Genomic DNA, 26,436 nt, shown 5'->3' with positions numbered 1-26,436 from the left:
TGAGAAAAAAGAAATAAGCAATAAAGTGCTAAGAAAACATACAATAAGAGTAACTCTAAACATAGCAGTAATTATAATAAATTTAAATGGACTAAATTCCTCAAAAGAATTGAGATCAGATTAAAAAACAACAGTAATCAAATCGAGCTATATGTTATCTCTACAAATTACTATTTAAAATAAAGCAATATGAAAACAGTAAGAACAAAAAAGATACAAAATAAAAGAAGTATAATAACATTAATATTAGACAAAACAATTAAAAGCAAAAAGCAATAAATAGGACAGTTGGTTGAGTCATCTACCCAGCTCCTTCCATTTAGCAGCAGAGAGGACAAGATAGGATAAGAAAGGCAACATGGATATGTGAGCCAAATGGTCTGTAGGGCCCTGAAATATGTCTCAATATACAGGTTAACTACAACTTTTTTTTAAAAGATTTATTTATTTTAGAGAGAAAAAGAGCAGGAGGGGCAGAGGGAGAGGAGAGAATAATCAAGCCGACTCTCTGCTGAGCACGGAGCCCAATGCGGGGCTCAATCTCACATTCCTCAGATCATGACCTGAGAGATGAAACCAAGAGTCAGTTGCTTAACCAACTGAGCCACCCAGGCACCCCTAGTAAAACAACTTTTATGCACAATTCTTTTTTTTTTTAAAGACTTATTTATTTATTCATGAGAGACACAGACAGAGAGAGGCAGAGACACAGGCAGAGGGAGAAGCAGGCTCCCCTCAGGGAGCCCAACATGGGACTTGATCCCAGATCCCAGGATCACGACCTGAGCCGAAGGCAGGCGCCTAACCACTGAGCCACCCAGGCGTCCCTTTATGCACAATTCTAAGATGATTTTCTTATGATATGCTTCTTTGTTTATTCCAGAACTCCTCCTAAACTTTTAGTCATTCTCACAGTCCACACCCACCTAGACAATATGTCACTCTTCTACCTGCTGTGTACTTGTTCTTTTGTCTGCTTTTCCAAATGTTCTAGTGATGTATATATTCCCTTGAATTACTTGATGTCACATTTCTAGATCCATTATTATATAATCTTGCTATATTTTCCTTTACCAATATAATAAATTTCTCTTTTGATTAATAAAACCCTACATGAAAAATGAGAGATTTTTTACTTTGAGTAACACAATTATCAAACTATTCTTAGTGGCAAAATATACAGCTTAGTGCCTAGGAAACCTGTTATTCATTTATTCATTTACAGTTCATATAGAACAATCATGAACACCACATATTAAGCCATAAGTAAAGTCACAAAATATATAATCACAACCCAATAAAATTAGAAACTAACAATAAAAGAATGATTTTAAGAATTTGAAAAAAATAATTTTAAATAATTCTTAAAGAGGAAATTAACACTGAAATTACCTTTAAAAAGTATAGAAATAGATTTAGAAAATCTCTAGTTGTTCTAGAGATTGCCAAAATGATACTTAGTAGAAAATTTGAAGTCTTAAATATTTTAAGGAAAACAAGAAAAACCAAAAATGGAGCAAACATATAACAAAAAAACTACAAACAGGAGAAAGTAGAAGGAAGAAAATAAAGATAAAATCAGAAATTAATGGAATAGAAAAATAAATGGCTTGAAAAAATAAAAATATAGAAACCTCTGGAAAAATCAATTAAGAGAAAGAAGAGATGACACAAATAACATTAGAAATTAGAAAGCTGACATTACATTTTCAGAGGAAATTTTTAACTTATTAGAAAACAAAATATGTCATAAAACAGACAAGATGGATGAAATGAATGCTACCTCAGGAACATATAAATCAGCAAAAACTGATTCAAGAAAAGTTATAAACACTGCAAAAAAAAAAAAAAAAAACAAAGAATATAAAAGACACTTTCAGATTTTCACAACAATGACAGGTAGCTCTTTACCCTGAACTCAAACCTGTTTTTACATAAGCGAGAAGGAGCATAATGGATCCCAGAACCTAATTCCAAAAATGTGAGGAATTCCTTGGTGGTGCAACAATGGACACTTGAACCACTAAAAACAGTAATGAGACAGGATGTTTGATCTGTAACTAAAGACAGTATATTAGAAGTTTCACCTGCAAGTTAAGAAAAATAAGAGCTATAACTATTAGTAATTGAGATAAAACTATCCTTCTTTATAGATATCACTATCTATCTAGGAAATCCCTGCAAACCAAATGAAGGACTTCTAGTACTCTTTTAACAGAGTTCAGTGAGATAGATAAAACAATCAAAATTCAAAAACCAGTAGCCTTAAAAAAAAACAAAAACAAAAAACAAAAACCCAGTAGCCTTCTTATATATACTCCATAACTGATTACAAATACAATGTTATGCAATTTTTAAAAGGACTCTGTTCACAATGTCACACTCCAAAAAATACCAAGAAATGAACCTGCCAAGAAATATAAACCTAAATGGTAAACTTCACAGAAAGACATAAAGACCCAAATAGATGGAAAAAGATACCATATTCCTAGACAGAAAGATTTCAGAATTGTAAAAACAAGAATCTTCCCCAATCTATAAAATCAATTTCAAAAGGACTTTTTATAGATCTTGATAAACTCATTCTAAAGTTCATAGGGAGGAAAAATATCAGAGTAGCCAAAAACATCTTTAGAAGAACAAAAAGGAGGGAATTGCCTTACCATATCACAAAACTTTAATACAAGAGGAGCAAGTAAAACAATGTGGTATTGTAACAGCAACAAAATAAATAGACTAGACTAACAGTTAAGTGTCTAAAAACAGATGATTAGGAATTTAGTTTATGAAAAGGCAGCGTTTCAAATCATTAGGCAAAGAGAGAATAGCAATGTATTTATCAAACATTTCTGACTACCTTTTGGGAACAAAATATAATTAAATTCCTAACTTACACCATATAAAGAAATTAACTCCAGATGCCTTATAGGAAGCCTACAGGTAAAAACATAAAATGGTTTTAAAGTATTAGAAGAAGTGATAGGAGAAGTCCTATGATCTTAGGATTTGTGGCAGAGACTGCTTTGCCTACCCAACATTTACTCTCTTTCCTTTTTAATAGCAGAAGCCCAATTTTAATCTAGGCACACTATCTACCACCAAGACATTTCCCAGTCTTCTTTGCACTTAGGGGTAGTCCTATAACTAGGTGTAAAGTGTTATCTGGGACTTCTAAGGAGTCTACTAAAAGATAGAAGGTACTCAAATATAATGGCTGAAGCTCTAGAAGTTATTTTGGACAATAAGGTGACCTTGAAACAGAAGGTATGTGGGATGGCAGAACTGAAAGACAGAAAGCCAAGTACTGATGATACCATGAAGCCACCATATCTATCTTAGACTAATCCACTTTGAACTATCTCTTCCGTGAAAGAAAAGTAGCCTGTCTTCTTTAAGCTATTGCTGACTCATTTTATTATGTAGTTTTACATAGTTGAACCTAATCCTAAGAAATACAGGAGGGGAAAAAACTTCCTTAAACAAGACACAAAACATAGAACTCATTAAGAAGAGTTTAATATGTGTGATTTTATAACTATTTAACACTTCTGCGTAAAACCAAATAATACATCCTTAATAATCAGGGATTTGCAAATTTTTAAATATAATTTTCACCTATTAGATTGGCAAAAATTCAAAGATATAAAACAAGCATTAGAGAGGATGTATGGAAATAGTCACTCTTTTTACACTATGAGTGGGAATTATAATTCAGAGAAGCCTTTTCAAAGGCAATTTGGCATTACATATTAAATCTTCTCATTTATATATACTTTCACCCAGAAATCTTTGAAAAATATGATATAAACACCAGGAAGCTCATTTCAGTACTATTTATAATAGTAAAAATTTGTTAACCATCTAATTCTTTATCAATAAAGGAGTGGTTAGAAATTATAATATACTCATAAACTACATTGCTATTAAAGTATACATTGCTGTTAAAATAAATGAGGTTAAAAAAATAAATAAATAAAATAAAATAAAATAAAATAAAATAAAATAAAATAAAATAAATGAGGTTAACATGTTTATGTACTGATAGGAAATATTAATGGCATCACAAGAACAGTAATTATGATCTTGTTTTTGTAGTAGACATATATGTTTATTAACATACATATTGGTGCTAAATAAATAGAAAATTGGAAGGATGCAGCAAACTACTGATAATAGCTACTTCTAGGGAAGAAAGATCAGAGAGGTCAGGACAGACCTTACCTTTTTTTTTTTTAAGATTTTATTTATTTATTCATGAGAGAGACACAGAGAGAGAGAGAGAGAGAGAGAGAGAGAGAGAGAGGCAGAGATACAGGCCGAGGGAGAAGCAGACTCCATGCAAGGAGCCCAATGTGGGACTCGATCCCGGGTCTCCAGAATCACGTCCTGGGCTGAAGGTGGCGCTAAACCGCTGAGCCACCTAGGCTGCCCAGACTTTACCTTTTGATTTATAAATTTTTGACTCTTTAAAAAGTAATCCATGCCTTATTTATATAATAATACGAAACAAATGAAGAATAAAAGAAATCATTGATCTAAAAATATATCCAAGAGTTCGTTGAAAAATACCAGTTAAAGCAAACAGAGCTAGTGATGAGTACAAAAGATCTGGGAATTAAAGTTACAAAAAATAAAAAATAGCCTAAAATTAAAGTTCGAAAACTTGGAAGAATAAAAGTTTAAAATTAAGAAGATTAATATCTACTTAAAAAAATCTGAAAAAACATCTGAAATTCAGTACAGTAACAGGGATATGAGAGACACATGAAAGTGGTAACTATTAGCTATCATCACCTACCAAAAAACTACATTTTGGATTAAGAAAGGCCCCCACATAGTTCTCTTTTCCCAGTCACACTGAAGTAGACACAGAAAGGTGGGAAATTATAAGAGGAAACTAAATTCTGATATTTATAAAAATTATAAAATCATCAATTCTAAAATCTGACAGCACTAATCAAAAGAATGTATGACCCAACCTAAGGGAAGGTAAATAGAAGCATTAAAGCTGCAAATAAAGTGTTCCTAAGAAGATGCTAATGGAAAAGTACTTTGATTTAATATGACCCAATAGTTGATACAACAGAGTATATTGGAAAAAAACACTGAGAGAATCAAGAGGTCTAGGTTTTATTTCTAGCTCAGTCTCTAGTAGTGCAGTAAAACCTTGGGAAAGTCAGCTTATCTGGGCATCACCTACTTCATTCATAAAATGAAAGGACTAGACTATATGGTCTTGGGTATTTGAATTTCTAGAGAAATATAGCTAAGGAACAGAGCATTAGCTTCTGTTGTCCAAGCTATAGATCTGCCTGTTGAGCTGCATACAACTGTAAGAAGTTTGTTTCTGAGACTTTAAGGCATGTGGGAGATAAAATTCAATGGAATGTAAGGAAGTATCCCAGAGTGACCTCCTCCAGCTAAGGAGGAAAAACAAATTTTTTGGTTAACTGGCTTTATGGAGGCACATAGGTCATTTCACATAAATCACCAACTAAATCAAAGAGTTTAGCACTAAGACCTAAATACTCAGAAAATAAAACACTAGGCATAGCAGAAAAGAATATCATTGTATTTGTGTTGCAAACTGTGTAAGTCACAATTTACAATGTAGTCTTAGTTTACACTTCTATTTACTATTCCTCTATATGAACTTCTCGTTCTCAGTAGAACAGACATTCCACTATCACATATGCATTCACTCATGTTTTTCCTATTATTATTTGTCTCTCTCATGGTTTTACTTTTACTATTTGTCTCTCTCAGAATGCTACTCTCATTCAATATACGTTTATTATATGTGTTTCCACACTCTTCATTATCTTTATACACATGTTTATCCTTATACACATGGTTCTCATTCAAGCTAACTTGAAAGCTCCTGATCATGAAAAACCTAACTTTCTTTTCTCACTACTTTGCTTCAGCAGAACACACTCTCAAAACATATTTATTGATTTAAAAAATTCACAAATCATCTATTTTAACTGAAGTCTGAGAATTTGATATTAATTTCACATCTGTATTCTGATACCTTCCTATGTAAATGTGCTCTTTTTTGTATTAAGGAAAGCAAATTTAAAATAAAGTTTTAAAACTAAAAAAAACTTTCATAAATATGAATTACCAATGGTAGCTACTATTTTTAAGACATTTAACAATCATCTTTACCAATTTATTTTCATTTCTCTTGTTTTAATTCTTCCTTCCATTGGAAATCTATAAATAAAAACACAAGGCAACACTTTATTACTACTTATTTTAACTAAATAAAACCTTTAGAAAATTATTTAAGACTTATTTAACCTCCATACCTGATAGTTACTCTATTTGGATCTTTGTTCAAAGTATTCAATATTTTCTTTTCATTTATCCTTAACTGCACATCTACAAATTCCTTGCAGCTGGATATCATCGTGACCTGTAAATTTTCATCATTTGTTCATTTATTTATGTCCATTCTTTATTTCTTTCCTCTCATCTTCTTACACTTAAAATGTATAACAGAATTAAAAACTTGCTTTATACATTTTGCCTTTTAAAGATTCATTCATTCATTCACTAACATGTTTACAAACACTTGTTATATGCCAGACATTGTGCTAGACTCTGGGACTATGCCAATAAAATCATTAAGATTAATAAAATAAAATTTAAAATATTCAGTCCCATGCCTACCACATAATACGCCCTCAATAAATGTAACTGTCAATTCTACTACTATTATGTTATTATTTACCCCTCTGTAGTTTGCAAATCATTATCTTGATTAAGACTAATTTTGTAATGGAAAGAATGCTTTAGATATTAAATTTGTATTGTAGGGTCTAGTTCTGCTAGATGACTTAGAGCAAAGCACTCTTTGTGCTTTGGTTTCTCACATCTGTAACATGAAACTAACATCTGTTCTAATTCTCTTACATACTTACTAACTCAAAATAAGAGGAGTTAATGAAAATATTAGGGATTTTCTACTCTTGATTGCTTCTTAGTTAAGAATAATATTTACATAAAAACATAAACATTTTACTTTTCATCAGTTTTTGTGCAATTTTTGTATAATAATCTCATTATAATAATCAAATAAGATTTTTTAAATAAAAATTAATGGTTAAATTTGAGAACAAGAATAAGTATCTTGTTGCATATTCACGTCCCCTGTAAAGAGAGAAAGGATCAATACAGTTATCAGCTATCAACAAGACTATGGTTTTATTTACTGCTGTAGCTACAAAGTTGCCCCACTGGTGATATCTTAATATAACCTTGTTTTAACTTCCACTTCTCCACAATCACTGTCCTTTTCTGGTCTATCACCGATACTATCCTAGTTCTAACTATTATTGCTATTCTGATGCAAAATATTTAGGGAAGAATTGCAAGTATGTGGCACACATGTCCAACATTGTGCATCACTCACAGAAGACTTGCCTAATATATCATGCATGCCACATCATCCTAGTCTTTCTCAACAAAGTACACTTGGTAGCCACTACCAAGGTAATTGGCATTATCATGTAAGTTGAAAGGCAGTGTCATCCCTCCTTTGGATATATATATATATATATATTAAATTTCTTAGCCCTAATACAGAGATAAAATTGAAATTTATTATAAAGAGTAATATTCCATACCTCAATGATCAAAAGTATATAAGATAGAGACATAGGTACTATTAGGAATGCTTTCTTGTCTGCTCATTCATTCTTAAATTGTATGATATGCAAATTAGTTGTTTCCCCAATATTTTTTATACTATATCATTACATATTTATTTTCTAGTGACAACTAATTTACCAGATCTAATAAAGTCTCTTTTCCACTGATAGTACAAAATTTCTTCACTGTCTCAAATGTAATGTAATACCAAGCCATCAATCTTCCTGCCTCTGTGGAAAAAGATGAAAAAAGAAACATTCACTCCATTAGTTGAAACAACTTGCTTTTTCATCAGTTTAACAAACATTCCTTAATGTCTATTCTGTGCCTGTAATAGCATCAGACACAAAAGACACATCAAAAAATCTAGAAGACACAGTGTCTAGAATTTATAGGTTGGCTAGGGAAATAACTATATGCAAAATAGACTACAGAACAAAATCCAGGTAATGATAATATTTACATATACCACTGGGGCGCCTGGGTGATTCAGTCAGTTAAGCATCTGACTCTTGATTTGGGCTTAGGTCATGACCTCAGAGTCATGAGATGAAGCCCCAAGTTGTGCTCTGTGCTCAGCCTGAGTCTGCTTGAGATTCTCTCTTCATCTCCCTCTGCCCCTCCCTGCCCCAAGCACACATTCTCCCTTTCTAAAATAAATAAACCTATCTTTTAAAGATATATTTATATATACAAACTTAAGTACAGAGGAAATTAAACCTAAGAGAATGATCAGTGTGGGATGGCTTAGTAGAGAAAATGGGGCTTAAGCAGGATTTAAAAATAAATAATATGCCTCAGCAGAAAGGAAATAAAGTTGTCATGACCTCAGTAAAAACCCAAGACTTATTTATCAAAACATTAAAGTTAAAGACTATCTTTGGGCTCCCTGAGTGGCTCAGTCTGTTAAGCAACCGACTCTTGATTTTGGCTCAGGTCATGATCTCAAGGTCATGAGACTGAGCCCCACATTTGGCTTGTGCTGGGCATGGAGCCTGCTTAAGATTCTCTCTCCCTCTGTGGCTACTCTAAAAAAAAATTTTTTTTTAAAAGACCATCTTTTAGACTACTTTAGTGAGGAATATGGTTTGATAATAACTATGAGTTCAGGTCAAATTGACCTGCTTCAAGTCACTGCTCTATCACTAAGTAGGTGATGATATGCAGGTTATTTTACCAGTTTCTTAATGCAATTTGGGGGTAATAGAATTCCATATGTCATGTGTTTGTTGTGAAGATTAAATGCAATAGTATATATATAGTACTTAGCACAGTGCCTAGCAATAAATAAATGTTGTCTATTTTTATTACCACAACATGATGAATAATAGACTATGAAGGCCTGAAAGAGCCTTGAAATGCTAACAAAGGAGTTTAGGTTTTGGATTTGTTTTGTAAAATAACAGAGGACCACTTAAAATTCTTGAGCAATATTCAATTCAAGTTTGAAAATAAACTATTTTGGAAATAGAACATTGAGTTGGCTGGGTAGCAGCATGGATAGAGTAGGGGTAAGTAAATATTGGAATGAAATTCATTTAAAAAGTTACTGGTTTAAATTACAAGTTGTCAAAACATTATAAAGAATTTCAAGTCTTGAGCACACACACAGGAAACAGCTGGGAAGAAAAAACTGCATACTGCTTCTCAAGCAAAGGGCTAAAACATTTATATATGTGCTATAGGTTTTGCTGAAGAAGGGAAGAATGTGACAACCCATCAGACATAGGCATCAAGGACATGGTAAAGCAGACAGAATTGAGAATTAGGAAGAGAAGTAGCCAGGCAGCTTAAAAGCCATTTTATCAATTAGGATCTTGGTGGATGTGTTTAGCCAAAATGCGGGTGATGCAGTGGTTCATAAAAGGGAGCTTCTGAGAGCAGTGTGTGAGATACAGAGAATATGGTTACCATGGGAAGTAGTATGTTAACCTTTAGGATATATTTAAAGATGCTCCTCTTATCCTAGATGTTTATAAATTAATATGTTTCTCCCTGCAAGAGAAAATGAAAGGTTTGAAAAAAAACTAGTGGGGATCCCTGGGTGGCTCAGCAGTTTAGGGCCTGCCTTCGGCCCAGGGCGTGATCCCAGAGTCCTGGGATCAAGTCCCACATCAGGCTCCCTGCATGGAGCCTGCTTCTCCCTCTGCCTGTGTCTCTGCCTCTCTCTCTGTCTTTCATGAATAAATAAATAAAATCTTAAAAAAAAGAAGCTCTATAATTTTATACATGGGACTCTTACATACTCTTACATAAATATACCATGCTAATAATGAGGATACCCTATTGACAACTGAGATTACAATTTAATTTTAGTATCATCTAAATTTTTGTAGGATATATTTTAAAATTTAGTTTTAAGGGACACTTGGGTGGCTCAGTGGTTGAGTGTCTCCTTCAGCTCAGGGTGTGATCTGCTTCTCCTTCAACCTCTGTCTCTGCCTCTCTCTCTCTGTGTCTCTCATGAATTTTTTTTTAAAAATTAGTCTTAAGAAATCGTTAAATTTATTAACTGATAAAATAATTACCAGTAGGTTTGAAATTAACATCTTCATCCATCCTTATCAAGTCCAGAGATGATAAATCATGCAGATTCTTCAAACATAATTCTGTTCAATAATAAGAAACATATTTTTTATTTTATAAGGGAGCACACAATATAGAATTTATAATCAAATATGCTCAAGTTGTGTTTCTGTATATTTGCTGTGGGAAAACTGTAGTTGCTACTTATGTGGTAAGAAAAAAAACTCATTAAATGAAAGAGCCAGCTAATAGGCTAAAAAGATTTTCTATAATAATACAAATTCTCAAAATAAGTGATGAAATAACATTTACAACTTGGAACTTTTAATTTTAAATGAGGAAATACAAATTTGTATTTAATTCTCAAATAACACAACAAGGTAGGTACAAATATTATTTCACATACAAGTTAGGAAACAAAGAAATAGGCTAGGTTACTTGCTCCAGGTCTATGTAACCACTCTGTTATATGACTTCCAATATGGCATGGTTTTCTTTTTCCTTTTTTTTTTTTTTTAACTTTAATCAAAGATATATACACACAAAGTAAAAAGAGTCAAATATATCTACAAAGATTGTTCAAAAAACAACAGTCTTTTCCCTCCTCTGAGTTTGCCACACTCTTGGAGCAACCACTTGTGACTATTTTGGCACTTCAGCGTCTCTAATATGCTACCATTGCTACCTGGAAAGATTCTCTGAACAGGAAGTAATGAAAGTTCAACTCTCACTGACTGATGAAGACCAGAGCAATTGTAGTAGCCTGCTGACCACAATGCTTCCATTGTTCCATGCCATAAAGCCCAGAAGATTGGAGGTAGTTCAGAGCAGGGAGTGGGAATGCCACAACCTGTTCTATCTTACACAGAGCAGCCACTCACAAAAACACAGCGCTTACAAGGAAAAATTATTTGGGAAATACTTCAGTTTAAGCAACATTGCTTAGGCAGCTTGGTAGTTTTAAGTATTTGGTTAAGTAAAGCTTTGAAGTTGTTGGTAATACTAAACCACTATTAACATGCAATAAGTTAATCAGTCCAAGAAGATCATTAGCACTATTCTAAGCAAAACAAGATTCCTTTTCTACAGAACTTATATTTTATGGAAGAAAACAATCAATACAGAATTTAATAATCAATAATAAAGTTTCAGGCATTGAAAGGTACTATGAAAGAAAATAAAGCTGAAGGAACCTAGAGAATAAGAATTTTTTAAGCTCAACTGAAGCTTATATGTATTTCTGATATAAAGCTATATTAATATCTGATGTAGTAAAGATATATTTATCCCAATTTTCAAAAGAAACGTACCACCTTTAAACAGCAGGAAAACAGCAATAATAATAATATGAAAATTGTTTTACCATCCTCTCTGAAAAGGCAGATTTAATTAAGGTAGTCCAGGAAGGCTTCTCTGAGGAGTTGATATTTGATCAAAGATCTGAATGAAATGAAGGTGGAGACCAAGTAAAATATGTGAGAAGTGTTCCAGGAATAAGGAACAGAGTAGAAGGACCTGATGTAGAAACAAGCTTGGTGTATTTAAGGAACAGCAAGAGATCCAATTTAGAAACAGAATGAAAGAGGCGGAAAGTGGCAAGAGATGAAGCCAGAGAAATATGCAGGGAGGTATCAAGGAGGATTTGTGGGGTCTGGTGAAAGTTTGCATTTTATTCTAGGAGTGATGAGGGAACCATTGAAGGATCCTGAGCAAAAAAGTATAACCAAATTTAGGAATGCTAAGGATCCTTCCTAAGAGATTTAAGGCAGATCTCCAAGAATACTAAAACATTATATTCAGTTATAAATAAACTTGGCTATTCTTTATATGCAAAACTTATCTACCCTATAATAACTAAACTAAAGATGAGCCAAATATGAACTGTGGTTCTGCTAATTTAACAAAAGTTAAATAATTACAACTATCAGAATATAGCAAGACATTTCTTGGACTGTCTGATTTCTTGTATTTGATCAGTATGATCAAAATATGTTTTTAAAACTCCATTACAAAATTGGTCAATATGAGTGCCTGGGTGGCTCAGTGGGTTGAGTGTCCAACATTAGATCGGGTCATGGCCTCAGGGTCCTAGGACTGAGCCCTGCAGCAGGCTCCCTGCTTGGCAGGGAGCTTGCCTCTCCCTCTCCCCTTGCTCCTTCACTCTCCCATTCACTCTCTCTCTCAAATAAATAAAATCTTTACAAAAAACCCCACTAAAATTGGTCAATAAATAAAGGATAATACAACTATTTTATAGATCTGTTTCTCAATTGCAGTATTATGAATATATGCTATTGCTTACTATCTTGTTTCAACAATATATTTACTCTTTAATCAAGACAATTTTACTCCTTCATCCTTATCTCTCTGCATTTTAATATGCCATGTGTATATCCAAGTAGAGAATAAATTAAAATAGGCTAAATATTTTTAGATCTACACCAAGTGAGGGTCTAGATTAGAGTGTTGCTCTGTAGATGGATGTCTACTTCTTGATCCTTTCTATCCTCTTAAAGTTACTTTGCAGCCACTGTGAGGCTCTGAGGCTCAAATTCACAACCCCAAGATCAAGAGTTGCATACTCTACCAATTGAGACAGTGAAGTACCCCAAAATTGGCTAAGTATTTTTAGAGGATCTAAAATTTTTTCTTTCACTGAGAGAGAGTCTCAATACAATGAAGAGCTGACAATTTCTAATCCTAATAAATGCTCAACAATCTTTTGATATTTGAAAAGATAGGTAATGAAATATTGAGTAATTAATTGAAAAATTAAGCTGGGATTTGATGGGAATACATCATTAGCACAGATTAGGATAAGAAGCCCATAAACAAGTAGGCTTATAGTTTCAATTAAAATTAAACTAGAAAAATGAAGAGTCTATATCTATAGGGAATATTTTCAAAGACGAGGGTCATTTTTAAAGTTAAAAAAAAACAAATTAACATATTATGTAAAGGAAGATATTCCAATATAACTAATGAATTCATTAATTCAGAAAAAAATACATGTGCTAAACCTTATTTGCACGTGAAAAACAAATATTTCATATATTTTTTTGTGGAAACTTTACTTTTTTAAAAAATAATTTACCAAAGAGTATTCTTACTTTCACATTGACCTTTTTCATTAAATTTATTAAAAAATATTTTACAAGGAAATACATCTAACCTTGTAATTTTGCTTCAATTCCATCTTTGTTCAATCCAGATGCAAAACCTGTATAAATTATGAAAATTCATAAAATGCTAAAATAGAAAGGACTTAACTCAGCTTTATAGGCTCAGTTTATACACAAGTTAACTAGAAAACAGTAGTCTAACTTAGTCTTGAGCAGGGAAAAATAGTAGCTTAATGAGTTAAAACAAGGCTTAACTATCTACAGAAAATAACCACTGTTTTGAAATCCTTTCAATATCAATTGGCTATTTCTTGCTTATTTTATTGTGTGTGTGTATACATGACCATGCATACTGTATTTTTTGCCCCTGGAGATTTTAAAGTTTTAAATCTGTGTGCATTAAAATAGTACTATAACAGCACAGGTTTTAATTTGATACTCAGCAATTCCAAGTATTTTTACTTTATAATCTGTACCATATGAAAGAACCTTCTAGAAGCAACACAACCACATGTTAGCTTTACAAGCAGGCTGCAAATTCCAGCGGCAACAGCAATACTATATCCTTTGATTTAAACACAAGTTCAGAAAAAATTCAAGAATTTTTTTTACTTTAACATTTTAAAAATAATTTTAGGCATTTTTATTATTTTTATTTGAGTTAAATTTTTTCTAAAAGGTCTATTTTTAGTGGTGCTGATTTCAAACTTTATTAAAAGACTAGAAATAAAACAAAGATTCTCACATTTGTTTACTCTTGCCTCTAATGTCTTTATTTTTTTTAAGATTTATTTATTTATTTATGAAAAACCGAGAGAGAGAGAGAGAGAGAGAGAGAGAGAGAGGCAGAGAGAGAGAGGCAGAGACACAGGAGGAGGGAGAAGCAAGCTCCATGCCGAGAGCCCGACGCAGGACCCAATCCCGGGACTCCAGGATCACGCCCTGGGCCAAAGGTAGGCCTAAACCGCTGAGCCACCCAAGGATCCCCTCTAATGTATTTCTGATTGTTATTCTTTATTTGTTACCTTTTGGTGTCTGTAACCTATTCTGTGACTTAGTGTATAAATATAGACTCAACTGGCTTGAAAAATTTACTATTTTTTCAAATCAAAGTAACAAACCATAATGAGATGGATTTTTCAAGGCTCTGATATAAAGCAAAGTTGATCGTATCCATTCCAAAGCAATATTCACATCTGTGATGGTATGTAACACTATCTCTGCATTTAAATGTTCGATAAGATGTCTGTGTAAACTAATTAAAAAAAAACTTTGCATTAGTAATATATATTTCAATGACATAATCTTACCTTTTTAAACTGCAATACTTTGAATAATTCAATAATAATTGAATATACTCAGTGCTACATTAATAATTCATGAAAAATAACTTGATCTTCAAAAAAATAAGACAAAACCTTAAAAGATAACTTCAACTATTAAAAATTATAGATTTTTTCCTATCCTATGGCTTCAAAAGACATTACTTAAAAAGAGTAGGGAGTGAATATTCTCTCAGAGTATTACAATCATATACTTTGCTAAAAGGTCCCAGGTAACTTACTATTATTAAACAAATTTTAAAGATGTGAAGAGATGTGAAAATTAAACTCTCCCTCTTATTACTAATTTGGCCTTTTTTTTTTTTTTAACAAGGATACATGCTATCACAGGTTAGGAAACTACTGAATAAAAATATTATGCTTTTTTTTTTAACTATTGAGTTTCTTAAAAGGACACAAACTTTCTACTTATTGAAAAGTTTCAAGACAATGGCCTTTAAAATCTCCTAATCAAATTTCCTTTTAATATGTGAAAAGGAAAAATACAGGCTATAGTAACATCGTCTTAGAATATTTTCTGTATTACCTGCTTTCTACAGTGTCACTACAAGCTAACATCTGAATATACTTCTCTTTTGTACTTAACCGAGTCATAATAACTGCAGTAGCTGTAGTATCAAACTGGAAAAAAATACACACACACACACACACATAAACACAGAAAGAGAAATGTAGTAAAAAAGACTACATATTGGTTCCAGTCCTCTTCAATAACTCATGAATTTTATTTTATATTAAATAGTCCTTGTCCTAAACAAGTCAAAAATATCTTAAAAATGCTTCTGAATATGAATGTTTACTAAAAACTTAATTAATTATACTTACAAGAGTACAGATATAAAAATATTATTTGGTTCAATGTAACATAATTTTGGCAATGGTAAATCAAAACAAATTTAGGTAACTGAATACAAGTTATAAGATTTGGTATAGTTTATATATAACCTAATCTTATAAAAATCATGATTTAGATAACATAATATTTTGACATTCTTTGAAAAGATATTCTTCCTAAATGCTCCTATGTCTATACAAATGACTTCTCTATCTAAATATTTGCTAGAGTAGGACATGTTTTGTAATGTATATGGGCTAATATTTAGGGGTCAATACCTGGGGACCACTATTGGCATTTTGTGCTAAGACTTGGGGATGCTACACATTCTGCAATGTATGTCAGCCCTACACAATGAAATACTGTCCCATCTAAAATGTACATAGCATCCCCATTCAAAACAAAAAACAGAACAAAAATCAAAATAATTTCAAAACCAAAAAAACCCTTTTGACAGCATATACACATTCATCACCCTAACCATCAGCCAAGGGAAACTAAGAGTATAGGCAGTATGTCTCCTTTGGTGAGACTTGTTTTACTTTTTCTCCACTAAAATAGATTTGCACTTATTTTTAAACCTAATCTGAGTATGAAATGTTAATCTCCTACTTAACAAAAAGTACACAAAAAAGTTTTTGCTTTTTAGCTTATTTTAAAACAAGTTACAAAAATAAAATATTGTCACTTACTTGAGGTCGACCAGCTCTACCAATCATCTGTAGAATATCTGTTTCACTATATTCTTCAAACATTCCTCCAGCATAATGCATTGTAGATTTTATAACTACTAGGTGAGCAGGCAAATTTACTCCCATAGCTAAAGTACTGGTAGTAACTGCATCAGATTAAGAAATAATTACTTTGAAGCCATATAACTTTATTGCTTCAGGTAGACATATTTTTATAAAATACATATTCTTATAATAAAAACTCATACATAGGAAATTTAAGAAAAAAGAGGAAAAGAACATTACAATGTAAAATAATAACACATCTTAAAACCAAAAAACTATTAAATTCTTACTTTTCAGGTAGCATTGTATTCAGCAGCATAATAAAGAATTAAAACTGCTGAAGAGTTTACTGTAGCATGTATATGCATGGGTAATTATGTAATTTTAGATTCTTGAAAGAAAAGCAGAAATAAGTCAGAATACTTGCTTTTTCTTTTTTCCTCTTAACAAGTAAATAGTTTTCCAAAATATCTTATAATAGCCACAAAAATAGGTTTTACTTACAAAGAACTGGTAGATCTCCAACAGTGAAAGCTCCTTCAACTACTTTTCTATCTGACAGCTCCATACCAGCATGATGATAAGCAACACCATGTATTAAGATATCTATAATACAAATACATTATCTGTTATATGCTGTTAATGTTTCATCTGTAATTGACTCCTTTTATGCATAGTTGAAAACGCTATTCAAAATAAACTCTAAACCTACCTCTCAGTTTTGAATCTCTTATGGAATATGCATACTTCTGTAACCTGTTTTAAAAATACCATAACATTATTAAGAGTTATTCCCATTAACATAAAAACTCTTAGTTTATTAATTATTTCGAAACGACAGATATTAAAATTTTTTCACAATATCATTGTTTGAAAATCACCTTTAAGAAGTAGCAAATATCTAACTTTATACTCAGAAGTCCCTAAATTTACAACTCAGCAAAACAAAACAAGAAATAATTTTAAAATGGTCAAAGGGGGGGATCTCTGGGTAGCTCAGCAGTTTAGCCCATGCCTTCGGCCCAGGGTGTGATCCTGGAGTCCTGGGATCGAGTCCTGCATCGGTCTCCCAGCATGGAGCCTGCTTCTCCCTCTGCCTATGTCTCTGCCTCTCTCTCTCTCTCATAAATAAATAAATAAATAAATAAATAAATAAATAAATAAATAAAAAATCTTTTTAAAAAATGGGCAAAGGACCTGACTAAACATTTTTCTAGAACAGACAGACAAATGGCCAACTATACACGATGGGTGCCCACATCACTAATCATCAGGCAATAAAGTCAAATCAAAACTACAATGAGCTATCATCTCCTACCTGTTAGGAGGGCTAGTACCAAAAACAGGAGATACAATTGCTAGCAAGGATATAGAGAAAAGAGCCTTTGTGCACTGTTGGTGGGAAGAGTAAACTAGTATGGCCACTATAGAAAACAGTATGAAGATTCTTCAAAAAATTAAAAATAGAACTACCACATCATGCAGCAATTCTACTTCTGGATTATTCCAAAGGAAACAAAATCAGTATCTCAAAGAGATATCTGTCTCCTAAGTTGATTGCAACATTATTCGGACTAGACAACATATAGAAACAACTTAAGTCTCTGAGACAGATGAATGGATAAAGAACACCTGATACATACACACACATGGGAATATTCAATCTTAAGAAAGAAGGAAATTCTGCCTTATTCGACAACATGGATGAAGCTAGTGAACATTGTGCTAAGTGATATTAGCTAAAAAAAGAAAGGTATGTATGGTATCACTTATATGTGGAATTAAAAAAAAAAAAAAAACTGAACCAGAAACAGTAGAAAAGTGGTTACCAGGAGCTGAAGTTGAGGGAATTAGGAAAAGTTTGGCAAAAGGGTACCCCCCCCCAAAAAAAAAGGTCCCTAATTTATCAGCTGTGACACTGAAGTTCAACTTTATTTTTTATTTATTTTTTTAAAGATTTATCCATTTATTTGAGAGTGAAAGACAGCACATGAGGGAGGGGAGGGGACAGAGGGAAGGGGAGAATCTTAAGCAGACTGCACTGAGCACTGAGCCTGACATGGAGCTTGATCTCACAACCCTGAGGTAACTACCTGAGCTGAAACCAAGAGTCAGACGCTTAACTGACTGCACCACTCAGGTGCCCCTGAAGCTCATTTTTAAATCAGGAATTTGGAAAACTCATATTCCACCAGAAAAAAGCAAATGGTGATTATATTCATGGGTCAGAATATATCTACTCCCAAATTTGCCTGAAAAATATTTGTAAGGGATAACAATTTTTAAACCCCTATAATATCACAAGTAAATAAACCAGAAAAGACTTGTAGGGAATAACAATTTTTAAACCCCTATAATATCACTAGTAAATAAACCAGAAAAGACAAAATTAGAAATAGTTGTTTATTGTATTCCAAGATATGAAAGAAAGAAAACCATGTTAAATCAAGAGATGAGGAAGTTAAGAGAGTTTCTTGACAATTTGAAAAGGAATTTGGGGGTACTTTAGAAGATTTTGGAGGTTAGTAGGCTTAGTTTTTAATTATGTCTAAGAACCACCAAATCTGTGTTTTTCCATTTCCTTATTGCAGATATGACACTAACAGGCATTATTTTAAATATAAGATTCACAATTTTTTTAAAGATTTTATTTACTTATTCATGAGAGACACAGAGAGAGAGGTAGAGACACAGGCAGAGGGAGAAGCAGGCCCCACGCAGGGAGCCGGATGTGGGACTCAATCCCGGGACTCCAGGATCACACCCTGGGCCGAAGGCAGGCACTAAACCTCTGAGCCACCCAGGGATCGCTAACATTCACAATTTTTTTAAGGATTCATGATGTAATGAAGAGAAGTCAAGAGGAAAAGACATATTGGTATTAGATACAAACTCTGTGCTACACACTGTTAGGTGTCTTAGAAATGTTGCTTTATTTAATTCTCACAATAATATGGTGATACAGATAGTTGATTCCCATACTATTCCCACCCTGATTAAGAAATTGAAACTGAGAGAAGTAATGTGCCCAAAGGTACACGGCTAGTAAAATTGCAGCACTACAACCCAAATCATGGTCTTTAACTTAATGTTATTTCATTTTTTTAATTAATTGATTTATTTGAGAGAGAGAGAGGGCTGGGGGTGCAGGTGGGGGCAAAGGGACAGGAGAAGAGAATCCTAAGTAGACTCAGAGGCTGATGGGGGCTCCATCCCACCAACCAGAGATCACAGCCTGAGTGAAAACCAACAGCTGGTTGCTCAACCAACTGCACCACTCAGGTGCCTCTCATGCTGTTTCTAATATCAGCATTTCACTTCTAGAAAAACAGGAATAAAAAAGGGGGATAAAGAAAAAAAAAGGAGAGACAAAGAGTGAAGAAAGAGTTGAAAGACCAGAAATTTTCCTTGAGTAGGTAAAAATGGGAAATGAGAAAAGGAGAAGTATGATAAATCTGTAGAAGAAAATTATTATCTAGGGGCAGCCCAGGTGGCTCAGCGGTTTAGTGCTGCCTTCAGCCCAGGGCCTGATCTGGAGACCCAGGATCGAGTCCCACGTCGGGCTCTCTGCATGGAGCCTGCTTCTCCCTCTGCCTGTGTCTCTGCCTCTCTCTCTCTGTGTGTCTCTCATAAATAAATAAAATGTTTAAAAAAACAAAGAAAGAAAATTATTATCTAAAACAAAATTAGCTAATTTGGGTGCAGCAGACAACAGGAGAAAAGAAAGAGGATGAAATGGAAATTAGTTTTAAGGGTACATACAGGTTAGCTATTTCAGTTCCTTACTCTGGAAGGTTCAGGTTCAAAATACTAATTATTTAAGTATTTATCTTGGGAGGTATATAGTCATTCTATATGAAGGATGCAACCATTACACAAAGAATTCTATAAGTTTTTAAAAATTTCCTTCAGTGTTAGTGTTCGAGCAAGAAAACAAGCCTTACTTCTTGACAACCACATCTGTTTCTGACTAAAAGTCACATGGCCCAACTTGATGAACTAGTTTATTCACCCAAGTAGAAGATTCCACATTACTCGTTGCTACTTACAGTCTCTTTATACTTACACTTTTTAATTCCAGTTTACATTTATACTATTATTAGTTTTATAACGACCTGGTCAATTGGTTTTTGAAATCCCATCTTTGCTTACAGAGGAATAACTTGAAAAGGTGAAGGAATGAACCCAGTTTTCTCATCTCATCTAGATAATCCCTAAAAGTCTTCTTAACTCCAATAACAAAAAAGAGAAAATATACCTCTGTTTCTGTTCCACAGCCATAATAAATTTGGCATCTTTCACTAGAACAGAAGCAGCCTGTTGCACACCTTTCCTTGTTGCACAAAACTAAAAATAAATGAATAATTCTTGGATTAGTCATATTAAAAACTGAGCATTATGCTAAAAATAAGCAACAAACAATCCTTACCACAAGTGTGGGTTTCTGATCAGAGTATGTTCGTATAACACCAGCAATTTTGTAGTTGAGGGTTAAATCAAACTTAAATTCAGTTTGGTTACTTCCGCAGGGGAATCCAAGGACCACTTTCTGAAGTTTCACTGGCCTATGTTTCTCATCCATTTTCAAACATACTGCAGGTCTTTCACCATCTGAAAGCCATTCTGCAATCTTTAAATAACAGAAACATACATTAAAAGTTTTTTCTAGACAAGTTTTATGATTAAAAATAACTCAATAGTAGACTACTTAAAGTCAAGGTATAAAAACAATCAAGTAGTCTTTTTCAGTGTTACATATTCCAGCGACACTATTCTATTGATATATTGGTAAATATTATCAGTAGCAGTATTTTAGGTTATACCCACTTTTCAACATGGTAAACTCCCAATTATTTTGTTTTATTTTCCTAAGAGCCCAAAATAAAATTAAGATTGATTTTGCAGAAAAACTGAATTTGTCATTATCATTATAACCTTCCTATTTTTCATAACTATGACTTAAATATGCATGACACATCTTTTGAATTGTGCTAAATAATAGCCAAACAGTAACAAAGTTATGGTTGGCTTAGACTGGCAAGGGTTGACAAAATTTTTAAACAAAGGGCAAATAAATCTTGAGAGATGGGAGTGTCAAAAGCATAATTCAGACTCAGTGCTGGAGCCACTTGTTAATTTCTGAAGCTATGACGAGCAATTCTTATCATCTTATAACCTGGTTAGTAATCAGGCTTCATGCCCTGCTCTGCAACTGACCATTGCTTTGACAGGAAGATGGATTAATGAGTTTATAGTTGCAGGGGATGGAAATATTAAAATATTTTCAAGGCTATCATGTATGCAAATAAGATCACACAAGAATTTAATCTGAAAGGAGCAAAAGGCTAAGAGTGAAAACCTTCATTTAGGATTTGTATAAAGAGACAGGAAAGTAGCATTCACAGATGTAGTTATTATCAAAAATGGGAAAAGAATTTCAAGAATTACAGAATATTGATATTTAATGACTGCTTACAAATCAATAAGAAAAGTTTATTATCCCAATGTGAAAAAAAGGGTAAAGAACGTGACCTGGCAAGGTGCAAAAATGTTGATTAATATATTAAAAATACTCCCCTCAGTAAAAATCAAAGCAGTACAAATTTTAAAATAAAGTGTATTTTAAACAAGAAATTTGACAACTATTTGTTTCAAAAAATTTTACTTATTTATGAGAGGGAGAGAGAGAGAGAAGGAGTGGGGAGAGGAGCAGAGGGAGAAGCAGACTCCCCACTGAGCAGGGAGCATGATGCAGGGCTGGATTCCAGGACCCCAGGATCATGACCCGAGCCAAAGGCAGATGCTTACCTGACTGAGCCAGCTGAGGCACCCCAACAACTATTTAAATGTAATAATAACAATAATTTGTTATAAACCCAGTGTTAGAATACAGAGAAATGGCTGAGGATGGAAGTATAAATGACTATACCATTTATTAAAACCACTGTGTCCTTAGAGTTTTACATATCCTTTGACTCAGTTATTTCACTCTAGAAGTTCATCCTAGAGAAATAATCATGATTTTTTTTTAATTTTTATTTATTTATTTTAGAGAGAAAGAGGGCATGAGAGCAGGGTGAGAGGTAGAAAGAGAAGCAGACTCCCCGCTGAGCAGGGAGCCCAATGCAGGGGTCAATCCCGAGACTCTGGGATCATGACCTGAGCCCAAAGCAGACGCTTAACCGACTGAATCACCCAGATGCCCCTATCATGATGTTTTCAAAGATATTATTAACTTTAGCATCATTTACAATAGCAAAAATGGAAACAATCTTTCATCATTAAAGCATTAGATAGATAAATCATAATAAACCCACAAAAGTTGTACTAAAGAAGAGTATCTAAGGACATGGAAATGTCTGTAGGTGACATGCAAGTCATAAAGAGCATGCATAATATGATTTCACCAATACGTCTGGAAAGATAAACACTAGGTTTCTGTTGATCATATATACTCAAAATACTTATAGTTTTTTGAGTATAGAGATCAAGTATAGTCTTGAATATGAACAAAACAAGCTGTCAACTTAAGAACTATAAATGAATGATTACTTTTGCCAAATTAAAGATAAAGGCATAATTTTCCATTGGATTAGACAATATGGGAACTATTTGTCAAATTTCTAAGTAGTAGGAGAAAAACGTCATACCAGGCTGAGAAGTAAATAGGAGTGAGAAACAATGAAACTGTATTATTTTTTAAGAAGTTTACCCAAATAATGAAGAAAAAAATTAAGACACATATTTATTATAGCAAGTATAATACTGAATACAACTATTTTCACTTTTGTACCTATCATTAGTGCTTACCATAACACGTCACATAGAATATGGAAAGGTGAGTGGTAATCACTTAAGCAATTATTTTCATTTTCCACCATACTTTGATATACAGCTAGAGTCAGATGATTAAAACAACCATAACAAATTATTAGTCACGTTATTATGAGGTATCTGAAACCCATAAAAGCCAAGACTTTTAGATACTAGTAAACAACACACTTGTACCAAAAACGTTTCATTAAACCAAATCAACCAAATATTAAGACCTAATACTGCCACACCTATGAGATCTAACCAGAACTTTCTACAACATACTTTCCTATTAAATTGGTTATAGGATTTACAGGAAAAAAAAAATCCTCACTTTCCTCTAGGATTAAATGACAAAATATTTCACCAGTCATAAAAAAATCTGGTAGACTAAAATTCTAACTTACATCCTCAGCATTTGGAATCGTTGCAGACACAGCTACAAATCTCATTGGAATAACTGTACTATTTTCTGAAGGAGGAGATAAAGACTGTACAGTTTTCATTCTGCTGACTACAACTTCAAGAGTTGGTCCCCGATTTTCATCTTTTACAACATGTACCTAAGAAAGAAATCAAGAAAAAATGATTGGCTATAAAAATTAAAAACTATTTAATCAATTAAAATCCATAATAATATTAACATTATTCTTTAAGAAAATAAGCCTTTCCACTTGAAGGGATAAAACAAAGACACAGTTTGGTTGAAAAGGTCATTTCTTTCTATCTATTCTAATCACTATTTTACGTTTATCTCTGGAAATAAGTAATGTGTTCACTACCTCATCAATGAGAAAGAGTCTAACCAGCTGGACCAAAGAGTTGTCTCTCCATTTCCTAGTCATGCTATCCCATTTTTCCTAAAGAAAAAAATACAACTGGTTTAACATGGTAGGAAATTATAATAAATATTAAGATATCAATAAAAATTTTAACATGATATAAACAATAGGCAATATTTTAATTCATGTCTTAAAAGTATCCTGAAAAAGATTTAAAGATTAAAAACATTTTAAAGGATTCTGATAGTCTTACAAGTGCTTCAAAAACAAAACCCCTATTTATTTTTAAGTTTAACCAAAAATATACAAAATTATAGTCTAATTACCTTTTTTAAGTCCTACGAAGGTCCTCCCTCTGTAATACATTAAAACTTGGATAAAAGAGTACAAGCAAAAAGTATGATTACAAATTATCCTCAATAACAAATTGCCTGTTCATGTCTTTTGCCTGTTTCCCATTTGGTAATTTGTCTTTTATTTACTGATTAGTAAATACTTTATATAACCTGAACACTAGATTTTTCATGTTTGTTTTTTACATCACAAATACATTCTTCTACTTTGTATTTTCTTTTAACTTTTATTCTTCGTGAAGAGAAAGATATTTTCTAATGAACGAAGGAAATAATAGAGTATAAATAACACCTACGGGAGTTGTCATAATAATATGGGCATGTTGGATCTCAAATAGGTCATCCATTACTGTATCTCCAGTGAGTTCTTTACAATTCAATCCTATTGGTCCAAATTTTTCTTTCCAATCATCGAAACGCTGACTACACAGGGCTTTTATTGGTGCCACTATAGCAATAGAAGATATTTATTTTGAATGTCAGTACAACTTTAAAATTACTTTCACAAACACTGGTTAATAAAATTAGGGTAAAACTATACATCTAGGAACTGCCTAATATTTATAAATTGAAAGAGTTAATATACGCATATTACTTAGAGATACAAATATAATCACCAGACTGAACTAAAAATAGAAAAAGAAGTAACTGTTCAGGGTATTATAACTAAAAGCACAGAGATGTAAAGCAGATTACTGGTCTTCATTATAAGCCTTTTCGTGATAATATATCTTTCAACCATGTATATATAAACTACTTTGATGAAAAATTTAAAATATATATATACCTAAGAAAAGAGAGGAGAGGTTCCCATGAAAATTTTTTAGAATTACAAAATGTTTGAATTTATTTTTCTTGTTGTCCTTTAAAAAATAAACATGTAAAAGTCAAATTCTCAATTCAAATACTAGTTTTTATTTACAACTCAGGGAAAATGTGTTTTGAATTTAATATAACAGACAAAAGCAAATGTGATCTTCATTAAAAAATGTATGGAGAACCAAATATTAATTCCTATGGCTCGAATTCGAATTTCTTACTTTGTCTCAATGTTTTTGCATTACTGTAATTAATTACTCTTACAATATATAAATACTTACTATAAACAATTTTTATGTTTGACCATGGCAATGGTACTTCCATTAACAATCTTGTTATAGCTAGTTCAAACACCACAGTTTTCCCAGAACCAGTTGGAGCACAAATCACAAAATTCCTATCTGTGTAAAGAAGCTAAAAAATAAAAAAAAAAACTTTTTAAATAAAATTTAATCAATCATGGAATATATAGCATTTTTCATTCACACTCTCAATATTCTCATAGAAAATATGTAAGAAAGACTCCGGAAGAAGAATTCACAAAATTCCTATCTGTGTAAAGAAGCTAAAAAATTAAAAAAAAAAAAACTTTTTAAATAAAATTTAATCAATCATGGAATATATAGCATTTTTTATTCACACTCTCAATTTTCTCATAGAAAATATGTAAGAAAGACTCCGGAAGAAGAATTCAAATTATTTTTACCTTTAAACTTATTAAAATTCTAACCTTGCTTGGATCCACAACCCTCAAAAAAAAAAAATACTAATAATAATTTACCATTTTGCTTTACTTGTGAAAGTAAATTGTTAGGCTAGAAGAAAATAATTTATTTAGCTTTGAAAGAAATTTTATAAATCTAATAAATATAAACAAGCCCACCTATGAAAGACGCATGATTTCATTTAGCAAACATTTTTTGAGTTCATACAATGTACCAGTCACTGCACGTGGCATTGGAAACAGAAAGATGAATGTGATCTAGTCCTTACCCTTAGAGAACACACAATCAAATTAGAAGAGGCAGATAAGTAAAAATAATAAAATACTTACATCATCAAAAGCTTTGGACTGTATATAGTTGAAATATGGGAATTCTTTGAAAATACTTCTAAATTTTGCAGCTTAGAATAGCATTAAGGAGTCAAATATTTCACAATTTTAAGAATTGGTTACTTTTAATTAATTTATGTATTTTTGATTACTTTTAATTCAAAAATTCAATTAATTAATATTAACTGTGACAATGTTTAATGATGAGGCTTTAATACTTGCTGTTTTAACATCATAAGAAAGGAATTAATAGAGAGACGGACCAATGTGGCAATATAAGAAGCTCCTGAACTTTCCCTCCTCCCACAGATGCACCAAAAATACAACTACAAGGAGCAATTCTGAGAAAAATCCAGAAATTCACTGACTCCTACACATTGGGTAAATGAAAAT

At 32.5% G+C, this 26,436-nt stretch overlaps 1 protein-coding gene across 13 annotated transcripts in view; it reads right to left on the bottom strand.

Annotated features, from left to right (window-relative positions):
* HFM1 (helicase for meiosis 1) overlaps nt 1–26,436 on the bottom strand; it is a 140,347-nt gene that overhangs the window by 52,468 nt on the left and 61,443 nt on the right. For 11 of the 13 annotated variants that reach the window (XR_007411500.1, XR_007411501.1, XM_049111693.1 and 8 more), the window contains 17 exons: nt 26,044–26,114; nt 25,271–25,403; nt 24,467–24,618; nt 23,818–23,895; nt 23,443–23,598; nt 20,652–20,852; nt 20,481–20,569; nt 16,935–16,978; nt 16,727–16,828; nt 16,178–16,323; nt 15,177–15,271; nt 14,429–14,562; nt 13,358–13,405; nt 10,188–10,268; nt 7,798–7,889; nt 6,315–6,421; nt 6,172–6,219 (listed from right to left, as the gene is read on the bottom strand). Coding sequence is in view for 11 of the 13 variants with exons in the window: in XM_049111693.1 (XP_048967650.1) it covers nt 6,172–6,219; nt 6,315–6,421; nt 7,798–7,889; nt 10,188–10,268; nt 13,358–13,405; nt 14,429–14,562; nt 15,177–15,271; nt 16,178–16,323; nt 16,727–16,828; nt 16,935–16,978; nt 20,481–20,569; nt 20,652–20,852; nt 23,443–23,598; nt 23,818–23,895; nt 24,467–24,618; nt 25,271–25,403; nt 26,044–26,114 (1,777 nt within the window). In the remaining 2 variants the exon portion in view is untranslated. The remainder of the gene's footprint in view (nt 1–6,171; nt 6,220–6,314; nt 6,422–7,797; nt 7,890–10,187; nt 10,269–13,357; nt 13,406–14,428; nt 14,563–15,176; nt 15,272–16,177; nt 16,324–16,726; nt 16,829–16,934; nt 16,979–20,480; nt 20,570–20,651; nt 20,853–23,442; nt 23,599–23,817; nt 23,896–24,466; nt 24,619–25,270; nt 25,404–26,043; nt 26,115–26,436) is intronic. The other 2 variants (XM_049111698.1, XM_049111701.1) reach the window with 2 other exon arrangements.

Source organism: Canis lupus, chromosome 6 (genome assembly GCF_003254725.2).
Source record: "Canis lupus dingo isolate Sandy chromosome 6, ASM325472v2, whole genome shotgun sequence".
NCBI classification, from domain to species: Eukaryota; Metazoa; Chordata; class Mammalia; order Carnivora; family Canidae; genus Canis; species Canis lupus.
This window is presented reverse-complemented; position numbering and strand designations above follow the sequence as displayed.